A 25,457-nucleotide genomic window follows, 5' to 3' on the forward strand; every position below is an offset into this window, starting at 1 on the left:
TTTCCTTTGCCTGCTTCATAGCCTGATTTTAAGGTTCAACTGGTGTAGAAGTTCAGAGCTCTCTGTGTTCTGGCTATTTTTGGGCTTATATTGATTTCTGCTCATTGGAAGAAAATTGACTTCCTCAGGGGCAGGGTGAAAGGAATGGAAGTATATAAAGCTTGTGAAAAGAATGAAAGTATATAAAGCTATTCTATATTGTGTTTGGTTTAGGTTAAGGAAAAGGACAGAAATGAAATGAAATTTGAACTATAATATAATTAAATATTTAAAAAATTCATTCGTTCTAGTTCGACACCAGATTATCAGTTCCACCCTAAAAAAGAATTTTATCAGATTATCATTGCTAAACAAGCTTAATTTCCCCTCTTAGCATTTATCACATAGTCCTGTTTTTTACTGTGTTCTATTTGTACATTATATGCAATGCTTTAATTTCTTTCACAAGTTAATAAAAAAAAAATATCCATTTAATTTATAAAACATCACCACAAATACACGATGCAAACAGTAAGCAAAACATTTGAAAGAACTACGGAAGAATGGTGCGGGGCTAGAAACAGCCATATCATATAATGTAATATCAGCTGAAATGAAGTACATCAATGACAGATAAAGTACGAATTTCATACACATACTTAAAACAAGGTGCTAGCTAGTTCAGACACATCTGTTACAACTTGATCATAATCCGACTTCAACTTCTCTTGTTCATCTTGTGCCAGCTCCCCCTTTGTAGGCTTTGTTAAAACCAGAACACAACATGTTGGCCTCTTTGTGGATCCAGCATTTGCGAGCTCCTGAGACAAGCAATTAAGATGCATTTTTACATAACATAAAAAGTACATGTACATATTTAACAAAAGGAGCTTATAACAGGGAAAAAAAGAAGAAGAGCATAATTCAAATTGTTTCAAATATGATGATACATGACTGTCATTGTTGGCACATGACAAATGGATTGTACACAAAGTTGTATAGTAATAACAAAGAGGGACATGTTTCAACTCACTTCTTTTGAGTTGACATATATGTAGGGTATATCTGCTTCTTCGCATAATACTGGAACATGAGTGATAACATCAATTGGTGATATGTTCCCTGCTATAATACATAATCTGCATTCATCAAACAAATTGGTTATAGTTAGGTTTGTTGAAGATTTCAAAAAATTCATATGCAAAAGTATAATTTCCACTATAATAGATCCTCATCCTCCAAGAAAAAATAGGCACCACGGTATATATTTTGTTTCATGCTAGTAAGAAATTAAATCCTATATTCACAAGAAACATTTATTTAGGATATTTAATAACCTGCATTTCATGACTACTAAATTTAAAACCATGCTGATGATAAATAATTATTGGCCCCATTTGGGAATTAGCGGTTAGCGGATTGAATTAGATGTTTTGACTAGCTGATTGAAATAGATGTTTTAACTAACGCATTGGATTAGCGGTTAATTGTAAAATTGTTTGGTAAATAGCTGTTATGATTAGTTTTTTGTGGCACATACCAAAACCTAACCCAAAAAGCTCCTCAAAGTAGCTTTTTGAAAATTAGCTTTTTGAACCAAAATCTCTATTTCAATCCGCTAACTATCAAACGCTAGCGTTAGCGGATTGAAATAGTCAAACCTCTAAACCAACCCAAACCTCTAAGTTCTAACTTCCAAACAGGGCCATTGTTTTCCAGGTACAATATGTTTTAGAATAACAGCTTCAGTTGACTTAACTCCTTATCTTTTTACCCAATAAACAACATTCAACTTATTAATTTAATGAACTTTTTTACTTTAAGGCTCTCATAATTGTAAATATGACTCATTCTGCTCGACCATGTGAAAGAGTTAACAACTTTTCCACATGACATCCAACACAACTGATGCAGCAAAACAGATAACAAAATAAACTAAATCCTTATTAGTCATTCTGTTTTCAGCATTGAACCATGACAAGAAATAACTTAAACTAGCCCAAAATATCCGGTTGTCTACACTGTCGTATATCCCTAAACACCATTGATTCCAAAATGATCTAGCAACACTTTTCAGCATTATTCATTTCCCAATCAACAATTAACAACATACAGCAACTATAACACAATGCAAAGGTAATCAGTAAAAAGCCGCTAATTACTGACCCTTTGTTACCCTTGCGAATACTCTTAACCACCTCCTTAACGCCTCTCTTCAAGCATTTCTTTTCCGCAGCTACCACAAACACATCAAACTCAAATCAATCTCACATAACCAAAAAATCAACTAAACAATCGAACACAGACAAATCATATAGACACAGAAACAATGTAAGTATAGAAGTGTGATTGAATTAGTAGGAGTACCTCGGCGAACGAGTTTAAGGGCGCGTTTGGAGAGCTTTTTACCGGCGAGGGGTTTAGCAATGGGGGATAAAATGAAGGCCTTCTTCCTGTCCTTGTGGCCTGATTTCTCTGTCTCGCTGTCGCTTCCCATTTTTGGTTTGTGAAAAAACAGAGAGGGTTTCAGGAAATTAGGGTTTATGAGAAGGCGGTAGAGTGGGAGAGGATAGTTGGGGTCTTGGGAAGCTTGTGTTTATTAGGGTTTTAGCGGCTCTTCTGTCACGTGAGCTGCACGTGTGTAATATTATTGAATATTATTCTAAATTATTATCTCTAATTATATTCTTTTGCATTTTAAATATATTTTACTTATTTTTGCCATCATCTATCTATTATCTATCTAATAGAGCAAGTGTGAGTAATTTAATTCGTTGAGACTAAACTGCCCTTCCTCCTTATACATGTATATTCATAAATAGTGAGGGTACTATTGACTTTTTATATTAACATATTTATTAGACATTAATGTCTCTTAATTAATATACATTAATTACTATATGATTAAAACTCCAATACATAATAGAGCAAGTGTGAGTAATTTAATTCGTTGAGACTAAACTGCCCTTCCTCCTTATACATGTATATTCATAAATAGTGAGGGTACTATTGACTTTTTATATTAACATATTTATTAGACATTAATGTCTCTTAATTAATATACATTAATTACTATATGATTAAAACTCCAATACATATTTATAATTATGATTTATATTTTGATTTTAATTCAATTTTTGTATAATATATTTGATAAATAATTTTATAAATATAAATTTATTTTAAAAATCAACTACTAATGTTAATAATATTTTTATTCAACTTGAACTAACAAAACATAATTTGTAGAGACATTTATACTGATATACCGGACAAATTAATTTGATATAATCATATGATAGATGACCATTAATTGAATTTTATCTAGCGAACATGCATGGCCGACATTAATTTTAAACTTATTAATATATACTTACAGTTTGTCACTCGTCGACTGGACGATACATTCATTATCTTTAAAGTCTTTTGTAAAGACCTAGATAATATATAAAATTCGAAAAATATCTTTAAATTAGTAGATTTTTTTATTGACCCCTTTTGTTTTGAAATTGAAAGGGGTAGAATCCGGAAAATCTGAAACAATCAATTAAGAAGGGGTGGCAATATCAGACATGACCCGAACCCGACTTGAACCCGACCTGAACCGCAACCCGATTTACTGAGATAAAACCCGAAAGTGACCCGAAAATCACCCGACTGACTCGAAATGGACCCGAAATGACCCGAAATTAGAATTTCATTTCTAAACACTTCAATTTTTAGTTTTATTCAATTTTAAGTAATTTTAGCTTGACCCGAAATCGACCCGATTGCTGACACGAACACGACCTGTTACTCGAAATTGCCACCCCATTATTGTGAGTTTAGTTGATCATCTATTGCTCTATTATTAATGAAAATATATTTATATATTATATGCTTCTTTGAGATTTTTTTATGATGATTATTTATCTATCATTCATTTATTAGATTTGGTGTTACGAAATTACTCAGTCGATATTTAAAAATAGATCATTCTCTTAATTGAGTTTTACATTATTTGCATGACACGTAACTTAATTTTGAATCTAACTCTGGTCACTTTAACAAAACTTGTCCATATTTATCAAGTTTGATACATCTCATTCTGATCCCTGCATTTATCAAGTTTAAGTACTTATTCTTGATACTATATGTGAAAATTAATTAAATAATGACGCTATTATAAATGAGTGATCAATGAATGTGATTAACATAAGTATAGCTCACAAAGGAATATAATTATTTAATAGTATATAATAGTTTAAATGTAATAAATGCATTAATTATTGATTTTTCTGTAATTATAAGATAAGCAGGGCTATATTCGACTTTTCACGATCATTTTCTTGACAATTTTTGCCCTTCGTTGTCTTATTATATATATAAGTAGATAGATATCTAGTGTTGTAAAAAACGACGATTAATGGGAATAATTAACATGATCATTATTTAAAATTAATTTAATATTATATATGTTAAAACAATATATAATCAATTTTTAAACTTTAATTTTTCCCCATAAATTTTTGTATATTTTTGTATTGTCGCTGATTTTCGAACTATTATTTAAATCTCTTACCAATTAGACATCGATTTAACTGGATTTTAACAAATCGGATCAAAATCCGTTCGATTATTGATTAATCCGTTAATTCGGCCGATTTTTAGAATTTAATTATTATGATTTAATAAAATTATACACACACACACATTCGAATGATTATAAATATACTCCCTCCGCCCCGCCAGGGAGTTTACGTACACTGTTTGCACGTATTTTAAGATTCTCGTAAAGTATAGTTACATAACGTATTTTTAATTTTTTCTTTTTTTGAATAAAAGTTTAAACTTTAAACATTTTTTCAAGAATTTTCTTTTAAAAAATATATATAATGTAAGCATACTTTACGGGAGCCTTAAAATGCGTGTCAAAAAGTAACGTAAAGAACATGGTGGAACGGAGGTAGTAATAAATAACTATATGACAAAGACTCTAATTCGGCAAGAGTCTCATTTTTTGTAACAAATTTTCAATAATTTTAGGTGAGTGGTATTTTAATTATATAATAAAATTTTTAATAGTGTATATTTTTTGTATTTATATTTTAATAAATATCATAATAGTGAGGATATGTGTATATATATATACATCAACATAGGGGTCGTTTGAGTAAACTTAAAAAAAGTGACTTATTTTTTAAAATAAAAAAGGGGATTATAAATGAGAAGTAAGTCTAGACTTATAAATATATTAAAATGTTTGAAAGAGAGTAGAAGTCCTGATAAAAAGATGGAATTTTCGGCTTCTTACATGTGCTTCTGAACTTTTACATACATAAACAGGTAAAGAAAAGTAGAAACCAATTTTCTTTGAAAAGAAAGCCATAAGTCGGGGCATTTTCGGCTTCTTACATGTGCTTCTGAACTTTTACATACATAAACAGGTAATGAAAAGTAGAAACCAATTTTCTTTAAAAAGAAAGCCATAAGTCGGGGCAGCCTAACACACTGATGATATGACTTCAAATACAAACAAATATTACATTTAAATTATGTTTATAATATAAATAATCTTAATTTAGAAAAAATGAACAAAAAGATACAAGATATATTGAAAAAAAATTTAAAACAACTTGTGCTTTGCACGAGTTAAAAAGCTAGTTAAGCCTAATAAAACTCGATATATATGAATACTAGTTTAAACATAATATAATATTCTCATTATATTTAAGTATATTTTCCAATATATTATATATGTTGAATCTTGACTTAAATTTAAATTAAATTTTATTTTATTAACCAAATTTATTATTTGATGAAATCAAATTTTTTAAATAAAAAGTATATTATTAAATCGCTTTTTTTGGGATACTAATCATTAAATTTTATGAGTTTAACTTGTTTTGATTAGTTCACATTTCCCGGGATCGTTCGATTAAACCTCTTTTAATATACCTCGTTCTAAATTCATACATGTTTGGTTCGGTTAAGAATTTTTTTTTCTAAAACTCATATCACATACTTCAAATCCATGAGATGTGAATTTTTCATACCAAAAGAAAGAGGTGGGTTTCATGCATAGGTACGAGGATTTTTTTTTTTTATGTTTCATATATATTTATATAATTAGATGTATATTTTTTTATTAATAAAAAGCTAAATGCACAGCTCAAGATATGTAATAATATTAATTAAAATAGTATTTCAAATTAATTAAAATTGGTTAGCCAAAATTTTTTTAAATAAAATATATATTTTCTATCATTCAACCAAATATAATATATCAGAAATGATATTCCAACCTCACACCACATTATTCCAAATCTTGATTCCAACCCCAAATCAGTAATCACTACTTGAATTGAATGATTTTTTAAAAATGATCATCAATTAAAATAAATTTAATATATAAAATTTACTCCTTCCGTCCCAACAGATTGTTTACGTTCACTGTTTGCACGTATTTTGAGACTCTTATAAAATATAGTTCGATAATATTTTTTTAAAATATTTTTTTTTTAATTTAAGTTTAAATATCTAATTTTTTTCAGAATTTTTTTTAAAAAAAATATAATATGGAACTATACTTTATTAGAGTCGCTAAAAAGTAACGTAAAAATCTGGACGGGGGAGTAGTATTTAACATGAACCGCAAACTGTTTTGAGATAAGTCATCACAAAATTATTCTTTAAGTAGAAGCTCACCTTTCCAAAATGACTAATCGGCTGCCAACAGGTGATTAATTTACGCCCTTTAAATATGGCGCCGCTGCGCCCCTCCTAGCTTTCCAAGGGACTTCGCCTGTAATATTTTCAAAGAGAGACAACATGAACTGAATTCGACCAAATTGTAATTACAATGACTTTAACAAATGCTATCGTTCGTATAATATCTCGCGAATATACCACCATAAAATATTTTAAATGGAACCCACAAAAGCCTAGTCAGCAACGCAGCAATTCTCAAACATGCACACCTAACTACAGCTCTTGCATCTCTTTTCTCAGTTTCTCCAACTAACACTTGAAACTTGTGTGTATATATTTATGTTTGTGTAACAAAAACAAACTCATTTCCAAGCTTTCTTCGCCCCCTTAGCGGATTTCCCCATAAACCCTTCTTCCTTATATACATATATATCTCCCACCTAAACACACACACACACACACTTTTTATCATATATAAACAATAACAATGGCTTTAGCTTCTCCCTCTTTGATCAACCCCATCTTCTCCACCAAACTTAAATCACAAACCCGCCCATCTCTCCCAATCTCTCTCAAATCTCGCCCATTCACTGTTTGTAACTCAATCGCCGTTGCTGCTCCGGCGGCGGCCACGGCGGCAAAAGGGTCGACGGTGAAGTCAGTGAAGGCCAGGCAGATCATAGATAGCAGGGGCAATCCGACGGTGGAGGTTGATTTGGTGACTGATGAGCTTTACAGATCAGCTGTTCCCAGTGGGGCCTCAACTGGGATTTATGAGGCTTTGGAGTTGAGAGATGGGGATCAGAGTGTTTATGGTGGTAAAGGGGTGCTTAATGCTGTTAAGAATATTAATGATATCTTGGGTCCTAAGCTTGTTGGTGTTGATGTTAGGTAAATTCTTGGTCAGTTGTTTTCTTGATTTGTATAAATATGTTTATGTTTGTGCTTAGGTATTGTTAATTAGATCACTGATTTAGAAGTAAAACTGGTTTCCTCTTCATGGCTTACAAATACCATTTTGTTATGAGCTGTCGAGACGAAGGATTCCACTTAATAGGAGTTTCAGTAGAAGCACAACTATGTGTTTTTCTTGCGTTTTCTTGATAAACCAGCATTTATACCATGTCTACCATTAGTTTTGTCTAATTTTAATCAGTTCAAATAAATCACAAACATTTAGGTATTTAAGTGTTTGCATAGATACTGCTAGATCGCTGCTTTATTTTCTTTCTCGGTGTCAAGCAAAGTTGTATTTTTTTCCGTGACACAATCACAAAAACACCCACTTGTACTTAAGTTTGCAATATGTTCCACTCGAATCACTGCCCAAGTCGAGGGGGCTGCTAAAGATTGTGTAAATTCAAATGACAGATAAGTAACAAGGGAACTACTTTTTGCTCTGATAAGTTTAATTAACTTTTTGAGGTTCTTATTGTTTTGAAGAGAATGAAATGTAGTACACAGGGTAATGAACATAAATTCTGTACTGAGTCTGCATACTCGGGTGGCTGAATATGTGTTTAGGAGGATAGGGTCTGCAACTTGTTGCCCGCTTGCCCCATACATCTGTGCCGTAATGTATTGCATATTAATAAACTTCCTCCAAATAACTGGAAGCTTAGCTTTGTTGCATTTTATAAAAAGTATGAGTTGTCCTGAGATATTTTCTGTACTAAATTTGTGTTATTCTGTAGTAATATTAGCACTAAATAAATTTTCTCCAAGGCAGCTAACTTATTCGGGCCTAAAGCTAAATGTTCATACTTTCTCATAGCTGCACCGAGAAAGTGAAAATTAGTTTGTAGTCTCTGAATTTTTTGGTTTGCGACTGCAAAGATATTCCATATGAAGTGACAGAACAATGAGAAGTGACATGTTTTTCTGTTATGTCTTCGAAGTTTCTTTCCATTATAAAATGATACTGGAGAGAGATTTTAATTGTGTATGGGAATAATACTGGAAAGAAAGCTACACATTGATGAATCTGAGTTGGTTGTATTATCCAGAAGCAAATATGTTGTGAAACACTTGCAGCCCGAGGCAGTTTTGTTATAATAATATTTGCTTATTTGCATGTCTGTTTCTTCGTTACCTTTCTATACGGAGGTTTTCTGTTTTTCATTGTGCATATGAGTTTTTCTTTATGTGGAAAAGCACTTGTCAACTGAAACTTCTTTTATTCATATAAAGGAATCAAGCTGATTTTGATGCCATTATGTTGGAGATTGATGGAACTCCCAACAAGTCAAAGCTGGGTGCTAATGCCATACTTGGAGTATCCTTAAGTGTGTGTAGAGCTGGAGCAGGAGCAAAGGGAATACCCCTGTACAAGCACATTCAAGAAATTTCTGGAACTAAAGAACTCGTGATGCCAGTTCCAGCATTCAATGTGATCAACGGGGGTAGCCATGCTGGAAACAATTTGGCCATGCAGGAATTCATGATCCTACCTGTTGGAGCAAGCTCATTTGCCGAGGCACTCCGTATGGGTAGTGAAGGTTAGCAGGCTAGTTATTCCTTTTATGTGTTTTCTGCCTGACAAATGTTGTACTTTAGCGTTACTAGATACTAAAGTTAGCTGTTGAAATTCCTTTGAACACATATTAATTGTGTATAAAAATTTTCATGTCTCATGTCTCATGATAGAGGGTCAGTTAACTGACATGATGTTGTTCATCTTTTTTGATGAGAGGAGCAGTATGTCTTAACGTTTGTCTATCGTAAACTTTGTCAAAACAGTATATCACGTACTGAAGGGCATCATCAAGGCGAAATATGGACAAGATGCCTGCAATGTTGGAGATGAAGGAGGTTTTGCCCCCAATGTTCAGGATAATAGGGAAGGACTTCTATTGCTTGTTGATGCCATTGAAAAGGCTGGTTATACCGGCAAGGTATGGCCAAACAATTGATTCTTGTGCAGTTATGTTCTGATTTGGTTTCTAACATAAAATTTGCAAAATAATGCAGATCAAAATTGGAATGGATGTCGCTGCCTCAGAGTTTTTGACAAAAGATGCCAAATATGATCTCAATTTTAAGAAACAACCAAATGATGGTGCTCATGTGCTTGCAGCTCAAAGTCTCTGTGATCTTTACATAGATTTTGTCAAAGAATTCCCTATAGTGTCCATTGAAGATCCTTTTGACCAAGATGATTGGAGCTCGTGGTCTTCGCTGCAGTCATCAGTGGATATCCAGATAGTAGGAGATGACTTGTTAGTAACAAATCCAAAGAAAATTGCTGAAGCTATACAGAAAAAGGCATGCAATGGTTTGCTACTAAAGGTAATATAAAGTTGATCTTTGCAGATGAGTTATATGTACACGTGGAGTTTTTCATGCCTGATTTCTTATTGTGCATTTAAATAATATCTCCAAATCGGTGCGTGCCTTTGTCCAAAAACAAAAGGAAAGTTTAGCAATTTATATGAAAACATATGCCCAAACTATGGCAAGTAATCCAACTACTGTAAAAGGGACATTAACAACTCCATTGAGGGCTTTAGACCTCATCAACCCCTTCCTAAATCCACCAGACTTTCTTGTGTAAGGACCTGTTCTAATCTGTTCTCCGAATATAATGTTGTTATTTATTAGCTCTTTGAATAATGTAGCATCCCTTTTATATTGGGGCAAGTGTGAGATTATACTAATATTGTACCATAGCTTTATCCTTAATCACAAATTAAATGCAGGTTAACCAGATTGGTACAGTAACCGAATCAATTCAAGCTGCTCTTGATTCCAAAGCTGCTGGGTGGGGTGTGATGGTAAGCCATCGCAGTGGTGAAACAGAGGATAACTTCATTGCAGATTTATCCGTTGGTTTGGCCAGTGGACAGGTTTGAATTTAACCGTTTGATCAATATATTTTTGAATTTAACAAGTAATAAGACTTCAACTAAATTTTTGTCAATTATGTTTAGATCAAAACCGGTGCACCATGCCGAAGTGAACGGCTGGCCAAGTATAATCAGGTAAACAAAGAACTAGATACTTTTCTTTTCTTTTTTTGTTACATAGAAACTTTATTGATTTTATGTCATTTTCTGATTAATATTTTCTTTCTCGAACCATGCCTTATGTATCAGAACTTTAATATTTGACATCTAATGACTCAAAATTATTTTGCAAAATACTGCGCTATAAAGAAGTGAAGAATGAAGCTATTTATTTGAAAATGTTGATTGGTTAGCAAGACTACCTTGCTCTTGCTCTTCTTGCTTCTGTGTATATACACTCTTTATACTGCAAGTAACGAACCTTGTTATTCATATATCATGCAGCTTTTGCGCATTGAAGAGGAACTTGGAAATGTTCGCTACGCAGGTGAAGCATTCAGATCACCTTAAGATGATAGTAAGCTTTACATCGTGTTCCATAAACACTGGACCATGCTAATCATGTTCCCCAAGTTGATGAAGTTGTACACCTGTACCGAAATGTTTTCAAGTAACAGAGATGTTTTCTTAGTAATCTAATCGGCTTAAAATGATTCAGAGTTGATTACATATCAAATAGGAAGTATTTTCAAGTTTGTTGTTTACCATATATCATCTTTATTTTCCTGAAAAGTATTATTCTGGAGGTCCACACTTGATTTAAGATGTAACAATGCAACTGTCATATACCATGCGTTCTATGCCTTCCTGTTGCCATTTCTGCTTTGTAATATTATGAACAAGTTTGGCAGTAGAAGCTGAAAGAGAACGGTGGGTGATAACTGATAAGTGCAATATAGGTTGATTTCTTTGCCAGTATAATTGTTGGAGGCGTTGATTTTTCTTTGCGAGCAATTTCATTTGAATCTTTTGGAATTTATTAAGTAGGTTATTTTTATATAATTTTCCGATTAGCGATATAGCCGATAACTATAAAATATCATTCTTTTAAATAACAATAGATTATGTAAAAACATTGCCAATGCAGAAGGTTTAGTTAAAAATCATTAATACATATTAAAAATATAAAAGATTATGTAAAAAATCCAATTTCAATGATACATTTCACTGTTTATAAATATGACTACCCTCCAGGAACATGTAAGAAATGAATGAATGTGCAAGAATATATAACATCATTTATTATTATATTGAAATAATATGTTCTATATATAACAACTTAAAATATTATTCTTTATATTCCAACTATTTCTTTACCTTTTTTTTTTTTTTTTTGATATACCATCCAATTTTTTATTTTTCAAAACTTATCAAAAATAGTACCCTCCCTGTTTCCATTTACTTTTATCATTTGATATTTCATAACATGAAACAATTTACAAATTTATGTATAATCTATAAAAATAAATATAATTATGAATGATCTTGTTAGTTACGTATTAAGCTAACTACTGAATATAGGATGTTCGGCCAGGAATAATAATAACAAAAACAATCGAGTTAATGTAATTTGGAGCAAATTTATTCCAAGAATTATATTTAGATAATTCTTAAACTTTCTAACACTAAATATATTTATTTTTTCCGCAATCATTCCTAACAAATATCTTGGGACTGTCCCATCGTCAACCAATAAGCACGTGTCAGAATAATTTTTTAAAATTTATTTATATATGTGATCTTATTCTTATTTGTCAATTATAAAATTATTTATTAAGTTCTTAAACAATTTTTTTTGATAAATAAGTTCTTAAACAATTAATTAGTAATTTTTAAGAATAACTATCCTATATCGATACGTAACATATATGTTAGTTACGACTCCTACAGTAAACAAACTGCATGTTCGCAACACCACTTCCATCACGTAAAAAATAATATATCCACACGATCATTTAAATCAAACATGTCTTCCTCAAATTCCCAAGTCCAAACTGTCATTACCTTAGATCCTACTCCCGCGTAGTTGCATCTTACACAACATTCCACTCCTACTAGACTAGATCGTATCTTCATTACTTTCATTTAATCGAAATAATAATTTTCACACAATGCTTCGCAGTGTAAGCAATGCAGTTGTCACAATCCTCAACGTCTTGGCGATGTTCTTTTCTCTAGCAGTGATTGGCTATTCTCTTTGGTTATATACACATGACAGTTCTTTATGCCAAAGAGTTCTTCGAAAGCCTCTCATGTTTATCGGATTGGCTCTTTTGGTGATCTCGTTGATGGGGATTGTGGCTTCGTATTGTCGCGTTCCGGTTGTTATGTACTTGTATTTGATCTTCATGTATCTTGTGATTCTGTTGTTGATTGTGTTCACCGTGTTTGTGATTGTGGTGACGAATAGAGGTGTGGGGAGAGAGATATCGCGGAAAGGGTTCAGGGAGTTTAGGCTGGGGGATTATTCGAATTGGTTGCAGAATCATGTTTTTGATGGGAAGCATTGGGGGTCTGTGAGGAGTTGTTTAGTGGATGCTCATGTTTGTTCAATGCTTTCTGGCTCTCATAATAATGCAGTGGAGTTTTATGAACGTCGGATATTAGAACTTCAGGTAATGCCGCATTTACAGTAATTGTTTTCATTAATTTTTAATAGTATTTAGTATTATTATTATAGAATAGAGATAGTGAAAGAAAGTTGTGGTAGTGTTTTATATTATCAAAAGTTATTATTTTTAGAATGTATAAAATTGAGAGTGGCATCCCAAAACAGAAATTGAATCGAAATCAATGAAACAGAGGGAGTATGTGCCAATAAGGGAATACCTGTAATCCTACAGTATAAACGAATTCACGGAGTGAAAAACGATAGAGAGTCTTTGATGGTGTTTGTGTACCTTGTAGCTTGCGCCGATTTGCACTAGCTCTTACCTTGATCAATGTTAACATACACACAGTTTGTTATCTTCATTTAGTTGCCTGGTAAAATCATTCTTTTTTTGCTCTGTTCTTTTTCATCAAACTGTAGTATAAAACTTTATGTCTTCTGAGGAGCTGCGCATGACAGACATTATCTCTGTGTTTCGGATTGTCATCTTTCATTTATAAGAAAGATAATTGACTCTGCATAATAGTCATTTTAATTGTATGAATCGCGTTAAAGACTTTATTTTTGTACATGTGGATAAATATACAGTCTGGATGCTGCAAGCCTCCGGTATACTGTGGATTTAAGTACCACAATGCGACGTTCTGGACTGTGCCTAAAAACGGTCCTGCACACCAAGACATTGATTGCAAGAAATGGAGCAATAACCAGAATGTGCTGTGCTTTAACTGCAATTCATGCAAGGCCGGAGTTTTGAACAACATCAAGGGACAATGGAGGGCATTTGCCATCATCAATTGCTGTTTCATTCTTCTTGTCATCCTTGTCTACTCGCTTGGCTGTTGTGCTTTGCAAAGCAACAATGCAACTAGGTACAAGAGATTAAGTGGCTAAGGCAACAGCCTTGGCAAATCTGAAGTTATCTAATTAGATTACTATGCCATTTTTAGTTTAATTTTATTGCTGTAACTTGTTGGTGGGGATTTTAATTTTATTTAACTTCAACATGTTTTTAGAACCAACTGCCCACCTCTAATATTTGTCAGCTAAATGTTACTCCCTCTGTCCATTTTAACTGATATTTGACTTTGTGACACGTATATTATGGAGTAAAAATAATATCTATCACCACTTCAGCTGGCTGATGCAGTGGATTTCGATAAACAACATCTATCACCACTTCAGCTAGTGGAGCATTCACAATTATTGTCTTCATAATTTTTTTCTTTTACTTGTCAAAATTTCTTGCCTCTTTGGTTCATCTTTTTACATTCACCCCTTAGTCATTTTGAGAGATTAAACATGAGCTAGAAAGCTCTAACAATGGGGGACTTAATTGAAGCATGGCTCACTACGAACACGTAATTGATACTCACTCAATTTAAGGCTCAAAATTGACTTGACAATGTGGGACTTGACCCACATTTTCCAACCGTTACTCGGTACAATCACTTTCTTCTCTCTGTTGTTTTGAAGCTCAAAATCAAACTTTAGTAAGAAACTCTATGTCGTCTTAACCCATTCTAACTCTCATGAGAAGCTCTGCATGAGAACTAGTATTATCATTGTGTTTCTGATTGTTATTTCTCATTCAAAAACTGGATATTGGCTGCGCATAAAAGTCATCTTAATTGTATGAATCCGATAGAAGGCTTAGTTCCTGTACACGTGTATAAATATAAAATACACAGTCCGGATGCTGCAAACCTCCACTATACTGTGGATTCAAGTTCCACAACTTTACATTCTGGGTTGTGCCTAAAAATGATCCTGCACACCGAGACACTGATTGCAAGACTTGGAGCAATAATCAGAATGTGTTGTGCTCTAACTGCAATTGCCAATTCATGCAAGGCCGGAGTTCTGAATATCATCAAGGGACAATGGAGGACAATTGCCATCGTTAATGGTTGTTTAATTCTTCTTATTGTCGGTATCTACTCGCTTGACTATTGTGCTTTGAATAGCAACAATGCAACTAGATTCAAGAGATTAAGTGGCCAAGGCAACAGCCTAGCCATATCCTGTGTCAATAGTTAGAATATGACATTATTAGCAATCCCCATTTTGGTTTCATTGAAATGTAAAATATTTATTAACAAAGTAAATGTTACTTTTATATGCATCTCAATCACATTATCCACTTTGTAGATTAAGCAACATTACACTGGATATTGTAGATATGTAGGCAACACTTCCCAAATCTCCTTCTGCAAAATGCTAGATTTAGCAAATTTTTTTGAAAAAGTTACCATCAATTTTTTGCATGGATTCTGAACTTTTATGAGTTTTAGCCATGCTCAAACAGCTATTTACATCCCTGCAAGAATAATTATAACTATTGGAGTTAATAAATACCCGATGATGTTCACATTTTCCTGAATGTGGTTGTTGATGTTGGAAGAAAGGAACAAAAATCTGAGTCTTCAGTTTGTTCTTGAGTAATCACAATGGCCTCTGGATCAATCCGTTATGCTTGATCATCCTCCTCAGTCCTTGCTTTCCTGGTGCTGCTCTTCTCTTTCCAGCTATTGATTACTATTACTACATTCTCCAGCACTCTTATTCAACTTCATTCTTTCATTGGGAGCATAGAGATTTCCACTAATCCCAACAACAGCAGCTCAATTCCAGCCATTCCAGATTATATTGTCCAAGTTGCCATTTACAGCTGTATCTCTGTCAACTTATATCTGGGCTCATTAAGTGGCAATCTGTGAAATAATGTCTCCTCAACTCTATCTTATCCAAGTTAATTTCGCACAATTGAGAAATTTAAAATTCACCAATTTTGGGAATTCAACCTACGAAAATCAACATCATCAACTTGATGTTAGAGTTCTTGTTTTGAATATCAACATCTCATCAAAATAAGAGGCCATTTCAAAGGTAATTAGAAGAGGCAACTTCAATGATAAAGATACTTTATCGGATTATCGCCAACTAGTGGCGGATCCAGGATTCGTAAGGGGCTAACTTATACTTAAAAAAATCACAGACGAGAAAAGAAAATTCGAATTCATTACATATAATGTAAAAATAAATCTAATTACAATAAATTTTTCTAGGGGCCAAATAATAAATATTATACTTTGTATGTATCAAATAAAATTATGTTATGTTACTGGGTCCTCCCATGTTGCATCTAGTAAGTTAAACAATATGCTTTTTATTTGCTTTGTATTAATTTTTTATTTATATTTTAACTCCAACTATGACAGGTAATCGAGGAATTGGAGGGAGGTAAGTATTTTATGGAGTAAAAAAAAGTTTAGAGGTTCTTTAAAAATGAAGAGAACCAAGAGCCTCATAAATTATTAAAGACACTTTGATACCTTCATTTTAACCTATGTTCTTCAAGGACCTTGAAGATCCCATGTTTATACCATGCTATGGATTTAAAAAACAACTCCAAACTCAATTCTAGAAGAAAATAAATATCAAAGTCATCGCTCGTTTTGTTTAAATATTTCAAATTATTAACTTATCACAAAATGGACTCAATTTGATAACTAACTCGAAAATTTGTATCAATTTTGTTATAGAAAGTTCTAATTTTTAATGACCAAGTTAATATAAATTTTCGAGTTGATAATTGAATGGAAGCCCTTTTGTAATGAGTGACTAATTTGATACATTTAGACCAAATGAGTGATTAATTTGATGTTTATCACATTTTAAAAGTCAAACCACGTGCTTATGTTTTAGAGTAAATTTTTTCAATGTAATTAACAACTGAACTCCTTCATCCTGCAACAAGTGTTACCCTAACAGATCATATATATGTATATATACAATTTAGTTATCAAATAGGATTCAACTTTCCACTGCTAGAGACTGAAAATGAATTGTATGCTTATTTAGTACTTAGTATAAAAGTTTAATATCTTCAATAAAAAAATTGATTTTAAATTAATAGAGGTCCCATGTACACACAGCAGAGGCATGATAAATGGTAGAAATATTAAATTTAAAAGTGAACTATTTGGCAATAGAAAAATGCTTGGTGTACAGAATTGTGTACAAAATTTTGTACGTAATCGTAATGATATGGAGTGAGTTTTAGTTGGAATGGATCCATGTATTCACATCACAACCCCAATTAAAACATTCCATATCAATCGCCATGTCATTGTGTACAAATTTTCTGTACACAATCCTCTACATCTAGCACTACTCTTGACAATAAACATACCTTGTATTGTTCAGGTTCCTCACTCTGGTAACCCCAAATGCTAGTCAGATTTGGTAAACGAGTTAGCTGCAGATCCGTCATCTCTCTTAATATGATACCAGCAGTGATATCTCGTTTGCCCACCCCAATTATCTCTGTCATCTTCTTGCAATTAACTACACGCAATTTCTTAAGCTGCATAAGGTCTCTTGCAGTAGTAGACAGGAACACATTTCTCAAGCTATTGCAGTCGCAAATTCTTAGAATTTCGAGATTCGGATACCAAGTCTTTCCTTCAGAATTTTCCCTCGAGTTCAGTTTTGTCTCTGTCAAACAAGGCAAGCTTTCTAGATCCAGAGCACGTAAAGCTTCCAGTGGATATACCTCTGCGTTGCTGCCAAAGGTGCCAACTTCAGAGATCACCGAATCACAACAACCTATGCTTAAGGATTCCAGATTCTGTAGCCTAGGAAACATGGCAGGTGGGATCACAATTTTAAGGTTATTACACTCTGATACCTTTAGGCTCTTCAGGTGGGAAAAAGATTTAACGTTTTTGTAGTCATGCTTTGCCCAAATATCTTTTGTATCTTCCAAATCTTCAATATGCAATTCTTCCAAAGAAGGGAAAGCTACCTGTAACATTTAGCCAATGATACAGAAACCAGTTCTTGATCTAAGATAAATACGTCAAGTGTGAAACAAAAGGTAACTATTTTTTGTTATATACATCTATATATTGTTTTCGTAAGTTCGTAAAATTACATCTTTTTATTTAAGCTTGATAAGCATATACAAGATCCTCGCTCACCGATTTTAACGGAATATTATTTGAATCATCAAAATTATGACAAATATCAAATAGATAATCCTAAATATGTGTTGAATGAGTAAAATTAACATTGAATGAGTTTCACATATTTTTCTTAAATATTATCACAACCAAGTAAAGAATTGTGATTTCAGCTAATATATTTAAATTTGAAAAAATTATTTATTTTTTGTTTTTAATTAGAACAAATAAAATAATTAAAATTATAGATAAATTATAATAAAATTTTTAAATCTAAATATATAACTTAGATACTAGAATTCACAATTTTCTACTTAATTGTGATAATATTTAGAAAAAATATTTAAAACTCAATCTATACTATACTATAATAAGCTATGGTATAATTTGTAATCCTACTTTTTATTCATGTTTTTTGATTTGGTCATGTTTTTTAGTCATTCTTATATTATATTATATTGCTAAAAAAAGAAGAATCACATTACAAATCTATCTCTTAATAAATACAAGTCTTAAACAATTATAAGACTAAAAATCTATCTAAAAAAAGAATCACACTAGAAATCTATCTCTTAATAGATGTCTTAAACAATTATATTTTAATTGAAATTTACATGTATCATATAACTGTAAAATATAATAAAAATTATATCATTAGAGAGTATAATTAGTCTATTTTAATATACAACTTTCATATTTTAAAAATAATGAATAAATAATTTTTAATGTTTAATAAAAAATTGGTCAATTTTACTTCTCGAAAACTAAGATGGACATGTAAAGTAAATCATAATTGACGAGAATAAATCATAGTTGTTGGAACCCTTTGACTTTGTTGACCTAGGCTTGAAGATAATTTAATTAGAAATCGATGTCTACTGCAAGAGATGTACTGCCAAGAAAAGATGCGGGTGAAAATTTGTCTATTAGCAATTATTAATGGATTGGTCACGGTTATTTATCGACAAAGTATTTCGATTCAGAAAAAAATAACACATGCGGAACTAATTTAGCTGGAAATTAATCATGACAAAATAATGAGTTTGTTTAATTTAACTTAAAAAAGTACTTATTACTTATTAGTAAGAAGTTATTTATAAAAAAAATATTTTTAATTTATATATTTAAATATAAAATGATATTTTACATGTTTATAAAATTAAAATTCAAAACAAAAATAAGTAATTAAAAATATAAGCATTTTGAACTTTGGGTTTATAAACTTAAATTTGACTTCTTTTTATAGCCAACTTTATATGTCATAATAAATATTTTATGGACCAAATGAAATATAATTTTATTTATTAAAAGTGTGAAATTATTGAGTGATAATTAAGCTATTTAAATTAAATAATAATATGTATATTGCAAGTTTGTCAAAAATTTCTATAAATTTCAAAAGTTTTGTCAAAAAATTTCAAAATTACATAAAGCACGAGTTTAAGACTAGTTAATATTAATTTTACTTTCCAACCACAAGTGTAGAGCTACATGTAATACTTCGTTAGAATCAATGAAGGGACATATGACCTCTGCAACTGCAACTGATCACTTTGAACCCTTCTGTATATAAATTGATCCCGTATGAAATACAAATCAGGCAAAAATAATATCTTCTTTTTCTTGCCAATTATCTCAAATCCTATCTTGATAGCAGAGTGCTAGCCGACTAGCAACCCTAACTTCGATGTTATTTTTCTTTCTCAAGCTGCAAGACCTTGGCTTTGAAATGTCGCAGGAAATTTGGGTTTGTTGACTAAATGATCAGTTAACAAAAAAGAAAATTATTCTTGGATTGGGACACGGTTAATGGGATTATAGTCTATAGATCCTCCATTAGCTTTTTAGATAACATTCATATTTATTTAAATACTAGTTGATGAGCACGGGTTTAAATAAATTTTTAAAATTTATTATTTATTAGAAGGATAATGTTTTTTTAATTACATTATCATATTTTTATTATAATTATTTAAATTATTGTTTTAAAATGATATTTAAATTATTATTATTTAATAATAAGACTTTCGATATATTAAAATTTGATCTTATTTTAAATTTATTTCATAACAATATGGGTTCCCGTTCTATGGAGTTCACAAAATAAGGAGTATTGGAGTCCAAAATTATTTAAAAATAATCTATTCATTTTAATTTTAATTTGTTTAGTCTACAATATTGGTAAACATCCGACAATCTGCAGATTACATTCTACGATATAATCGTTGCAATCAAAAAATAAAACAATTATTTTATAAATCAATAAACACTATATATATTCTAAAATATAACTCCTTAGAGAATAATGATATTAATGATTGTTGGAGTTGAAAGATATTAATGATTAATTGATAATTATATTTAAAACTACTTAAAGATGATAAATTATATATAAATTTGAATAATTAAAAATATTATTTACGACTAAACTAAAAAATTATGACCAGTACTTACTATAGCTTAAATGTGGACTGTATGAAACTTAACCCTAACAATATGTTTTATTTTAGTAAAATCATAATATTGTTTGATGATTTTTAAATTGTGAAAATAATATTCAAGATCAACACATATAAGTTCGTTTATAGAGTTTTTAATCTCGAATATAATTCAAAATTTTAAGTCGTAATTGTTATATATTCAATCTAATAGGCAAACGTTATATATAATTATATTTGGAGTTCTTGTAAATATAACAATGGTGTTGTAGTTGTTAGGCAAACTGAAATTGTTGTTTAACAAAGTTAATTAACTTTCCAAAATTAATTTGTTATCAAATTGACGGATGTCTTGTGTTTTGATTCTTTTATTATATGTTATGTTGTAATATGGACAATGACTTCATTCTCTTCGAGTTTCCGTTTGTCAAGTCAGTGCCTTATTCATATTTGTCGCAATCTTATGAAGAGCACGGAATAAATTAAAATTTATATTAATAATTTGTAATTGTTTTAGATTTATAATATGTATGTGTAATATTATTTAATTTGTAATTGTTTTAGACTTATAATAGGTATGTGTAATGTTGGTTGGTTGAAGTTCTTGCACTCTGAGAGTTGTAGTTTTTTGTTTGACAAATTAATATAGAAGTCGAAAGAAATTTTTAAGTTATATAACTTAAATATATTTTATAGAAAAAATTCGCAATAAATAATGAAACAACAATAAAACAAAACAATAATAGAGTTTTTTTAGCCTGTTTTTTATTTTATGTTCTCATATCCACACAAAAACTCACTCCTAATATTTATTTAATATAAATTTTATTGAGTTGATTCATATTTAATTGATAGAAATTTTATACGTTTAATTCCTATGTTAAATTGTTCGATAAATTTATAATTTGTAATTAATTTAGAGTTATAATAAATATGTGTTACGTATATTTAATCCGTAATTGTTTTAGAGTTAGAATAGGTAATTCTAACGTGGATTGGAGTTTTTTTAGACGTAAGAGTATTAGTTGTTTGTATGATAAACTAATATAGAATTCTGAAGGAATTTTTAAGTTAAATAACTTAAATATGTTTTATAAATAAAATTTATTATTTAAAAATTGAATTTATTTTATGTTCTCAGATCCGCACAAAAGCATAGTTGAATCCTTATATTTATTTGATAGAAATTGTATAGAGAATTCATATTTATGTGATAAGGATTTTATAGAGTTAATTTCTAAGTCAAATTGTTTCGGTTTTAAAAATCAAAATATTTAGTTATATTGGGATAGAATTCTATATCATGAATAATCGTTATGTAAAAAAGTCCTGATCAATATATATGTCTTATATCTTTTAATAGGAGTATAATACTTTTAATAGGAGTTTAATAATGATATGATAATAATAATAATTAAATATGATATATGATGACGAAATTTTGGTACTCTGATATTCCACCGAAATGTGGTTTTCTTATTAATAAAGGATATTGATTATGAAAATTAATAATATGCTAACAAGTATGAATATTTACTAGTTAAATCAAAAGTAATTTACTTGAATTAGTAATTTTTAATGATAACGAAATCTGCAACTTCTCTGAAGCTAATATATTTACTATATTTATGTGGATTATAAACATAGGTTCAAGTCAAAACATTGAAGTATTAGAAGTGTAAAATTAGATAACTAATATGCAGAATAATTATCTTAATAATTATCGAAGTTGAAAGATATATATGATTAATTGATTACTACTTATAAATAATTAATTATATATAAACTTAAATAATCAAAATTATTATTTATGATTAAATTAAAAATGTTATGAGTGAGTGAAATCCATAAAATCCAACTGTATAAATATATGTCTGAGGATATAAGGATATGAATTATAAGAATAAGTAAAACATACCTTTTCATCAAATAGAAGATGAAATTGAACATCGTTGTGCTCATGGAAGTTTGTGAGTTTGGGCAATCCTACCAGCTTCAATAATTTTAATCTGTAGAAGATTATGTCCCCTTCATCACTTGTGCCTTCATCCCTTACGATTGCTTCTATTTTTGGACAATTTTCTATACAGAGCTCTCGCAGTTGCATGAAACAGTTCGCAATAGAGTTGCTGAACAGATATGTCATTGAAGAGCAACCATATATTTGTATGGTAGTTAATTTACAAAATGATCTTTGGCATTGGTGACTATGCTGAATCTTGTCTCCTGATATCCTTGCCTGAAAATCGATGGTGTTACATTCTTCATTGTACAGGTTCCGTAAATCACCAAATGCTTGTCTGTTGTTACTGAAAATGCTACTCACATCAATATCATTGCACAGCAACTTTACGTCTTCAGCCCTCTCTATCAGATTTGTAAAGGCTTCCAACTGATTGCTATACAACTCAATCCGTCTTTTAACAGAAACACTTGAATTTAAAAGATAATGAGTACCCTCCCCTGGCTCACCCACACATATTTCGAATTCATCTAAATCACCCAAGACATTTTTATCTTGGACAGGGTCAGAAACCCTGAAGGGCATCTTTAAACTCTTCAGATATTTCAACTTACTTATCTCGAATGATGAGGGAGCTGTAGCAGGAGATCCATCCTGGAACTGGAGTCCATTCCGTATATGCAACACTTCTAGTCTAGATAGCCTAGATATGAAATTTGGAACTATTATCACTGGACATCTCGAATCTATTTCTAGCTTTCTAAGATAACTCAGGTTCGGTAAATCCAGAGGCACTGGGAGATCACAATTCCAAATGCAGAGAGTTTGTAGGCTTTGAGGGAAAAAGTTAATATGCGTCTGGTCAATGTCAGTCATATCACAACAATCTAGAATAAGCGTACTGAGGTTACCCAAGTGTCGAAGAGAGAACTGTGGCTCCAAAGAAGAGAACATACCTTCATGGATCAATAGAAATCTGAGATTTCTGAACATGCTGAAGAAACCACTTGAGAATCGCTGTCTATGTTTGTTGCATTGTAGCCACAGGTTAAGCAGGTTTGGGCACACCAGATCATCAGGGAAATAAACATCATCAATCTGCATATCTATAAACAGGAATTTCCGAGTACCATAATCGCAGTGATCAGGCAACCCTGGACCACATCTTGCAAATTGAAATGCATATTTTGGGTCTTTGATAGCTATGGATCTTGCCCAGTCCCTAACGGGCCGATGCATTTTTATTTCATGAAAATCTGTATAATCAAGCAACATAGAAGATGAGAGTTCATCAACCATAGTACATACTCTAGATTCCCCATCTAATACAAGCTGTGAGGCTGTAGCTAACTGGATGAGCTTCCCAATATGGATCTCAGCATTATCAGGAAACAACGAACACAGTAAAAGACATGACTTTGCATCATCTGGTAATTCATCGATGATCAGGTTAAAACAAGAATATATTATTGGTTCCATCTCAAGACTGAAACCAATTTCACCGCAATCAAGTTGAAGAAGTGTGTCACCCCACGAGTCAAGAGGCTTGCATCGCAGTGCTTTACCAAGTGCACTGATGATGAGTGGGTGGCCTTCACATTTCTTACACACTTTCATAGCCAAGTTTTTATACACACCAAAATCAGAAATACCAACGGTGTTCTTGAACAAATCCCATGCTTCAATCATTGTAAGGGGTCGAATTTGTGTGGGATCCCTACAATTGTTAAGCAAGCATACACTTGGGTTTCGAGAAGTCAAGAGGATCTTACAACCCATGGAACTACTTCCATCATCCCATGGAATTCCAATAACATCGAATTGAATTCTAGTCCATACATCGTGAAATATGACTAGGATTCTCCCTGAATTCAACAAACAACCACTCAGCTGAGAGGCTCTATGTCCCACATCATCTCGTGATTCGAAATGGCATCCTAGATGGTCTGCAATCTGGTTTTGTAAATTTATAATGTCCAATCTATCACGTCCCACAATTGCAAATGCTACCTTGTCGAAGATATTCTGCTTCAAGACTTCCTGCTGAATTTTTCTCGTCATTTCAGTAATGCCAACTCCCGGAGCTCCATAGATGGCATGAATAAGAGGACTCTCTTGATTCACTAGCCCCTCCCAGAGCTTATCATAAGGATCTTTTCTGGACTCAAAATCATGGTACGGGGGACGAAATGCAATTTCTCTAGCCAGGAGATCCTTTCCCAGTGCAGTGAGTTCACTGACCCTCCTGGCCTTGACTACAGCCTCCCTACCCAGTCGAAAACGGGATACGGGATTAGGAATAGGCAGACACGAAGATCTGTTTTCGTATGTTTCCACAAGCTCATTATAACTCGCCTGAATTTCTGCGACCTCTAACTGCCACTTGAATAAATCAGCATAGATGATTTTACCATCAGCTCTTGCTGCATCAGCTGCAGCTGAAACGCTGGCCTCCTCCGTGTTGACTTTCTCGATTTCTGAAATAAGATCTCCAATAAGAGCCCTGTAACTAATCATATATTTTAATTTACGAAACACTGCTTCAACGGTAGCATCGGATATCCGGTCAATAGTTTTTCCCACAAATGGAATGTCAGATAGACCAACCATGATTTTTACTCGCCTTTCTACTCTTTTTCTCTTTAGTTTTTGGTTGAATTTAGTTGCTAACCAGAGAGAAGGAAGATACAACTGATGAGTAGCAACATAATATCGGTGGGATCGTAGGAGGGGAAATGCTAGCCACATAAAATTACTGGAATTTTCAACAGATGCGCCACTACACTGTAACAGTCTGACATTAATATAACTCGTCTTCACTTTCCAACTACTTCCTTAGATCGATATTAATATGACATTTGTCTGGTGTTTGCTCGTGCGCACATGCTAAGCACTAAAAATTATAAGTTTGATTCATTTTGATTGGTTTTTGTTTCTTAATAATTGTGGACCTCCCTGCAAATA

The 25,457-nt window shown here is 31.8% G+C and overlaps 4 protein-coding genes across 5 annotated transcripts; 2 read left to right on the plus strand and 2 right to left on the minus strand.

Moving 5' to 3' along the window:
• Nucleotides 1-543: 543 nt before the first annotated feature.
• Nucleotides 544-2,563, minus strand: LOC108211442 (H/ACA ribonucleoprotein complex subunit 2-like protein). The gene is made up of 4 exons (XM_064089245.1): nucleotides 2,347-2,563; nucleotides 2,146-2,215; nucleotides 1,013-1,118; nucleotides 544-800 (listed from the first exon to the last, which is right to left on the minus strand). The coding sequence occupies exons 1-4, from the start codon at nucleotides 2,474-2,476 to the stop codon at nucleotides 639-641; spliced, it is 468 nt and encodes a 155-aa protein (XP_063945315.1). The 5' UTR covers nucleotides 2,477-2,563; the 3' UTR covers nucleotides 544-638.
• A 4,341-nt stretch (nucleotides 2,564-6,904) lies between these two features.
• Nucleotides 6,905-11,435, plus strand: LOC108210896 (enolase 1, chloroplastic). Its single transcript, XM_017382354.2, has 7 exons — nucleotides 6,905-7,560; nucleotides 8,860-9,167; nucleotides 9,409-9,563; nucleotides 9,640-9,957; nucleotides 10,368-10,514; nucleotides 10,599-10,649; nucleotides 10,959-11,435. The coding sequence occupies exons 1-7, from the start codon at nucleotides 7,157-7,159 to the stop codon at nucleotides 11,022-11,024; spliced, it is 1,449 nt and encodes a 482-aa protein (XP_017237843.1). The 5' UTR covers nucleotides 6,905-7,156; the 3' UTR covers nucleotides 11,025-11,435.
• Nucleotides 11,436-12,455: 1,020 nt separating this feature from the next.
• Nucleotides 12,456-14,158, plus strand: LOC108211373 (tetraspanin-8). The gene is made up of 2 exons (XM_017382956.2): nucleotides 12,456-13,129; nucleotides 13,714-14,158. The coding sequence occupies exons 1-2, from the start codon at nucleotides 12,626-12,628 to the stop codon at nucleotides 14,017-14,019; spliced, it is 810 nt and encodes a 269-aa protein (XP_017238445.2). The 5' UTR covers nucleotides 12,456-12,625; the 3' UTR covers nucleotides 14,020-14,158.
• Nucleotides 14,159-14,735: 577 nt separating this feature from the next.
• LOC108211372 (probable disease resistance protein At4g27220) lies at nucleotides 14,736-25,241 on the minus strand. Of its 2 annotated transcripts, XR_010289916.1 has the most exons (4): nucleotides 22,449-25,241; nucleotides 17,321-17,935; nucleotides 15,484-15,929; nucleotides 14,736-15,149 (listed from the first exon to the last, which is right to left on the minus strand). XR_010289916.1 is itself a non-coding variant. In XM_017382955.2 (3 exons), exons 1-3 carry the CDS (start codon nucleotides 25,239-25,241, stop codon nucleotides 15,864-15,866), a joined length of 3,474 nt encoding a protein of 1,157 aa, XP_017238444.1. In that variant the 3' UTR covers nucleotides 15,331-15,863. The 2 variants fall into 2 exon arrangements, 1 of the variants encoding a protein (XP_017238444.1); XM_017382955.2 differs by lacking the exon at nucleotides 14,736-15,149 and having other exon boundaries at nucleotides 15,331-15,929.
• Nucleotides 25,242-25,457: the final 216 nt, after the last annotated feature.

This window comes from Daucus carota, chromosome 3, assembly GCF_001625215.2.
Source record: "Daucus carota subsp. sativus chromosome 3, DH1 v3.0, whole genome shotgun sequence".
NCBI lineage: Eukaryota > Viridiplantae > Streptophyta > Magnoliopsida > Apiales > Apiaceae > Daucus > Daucus carota.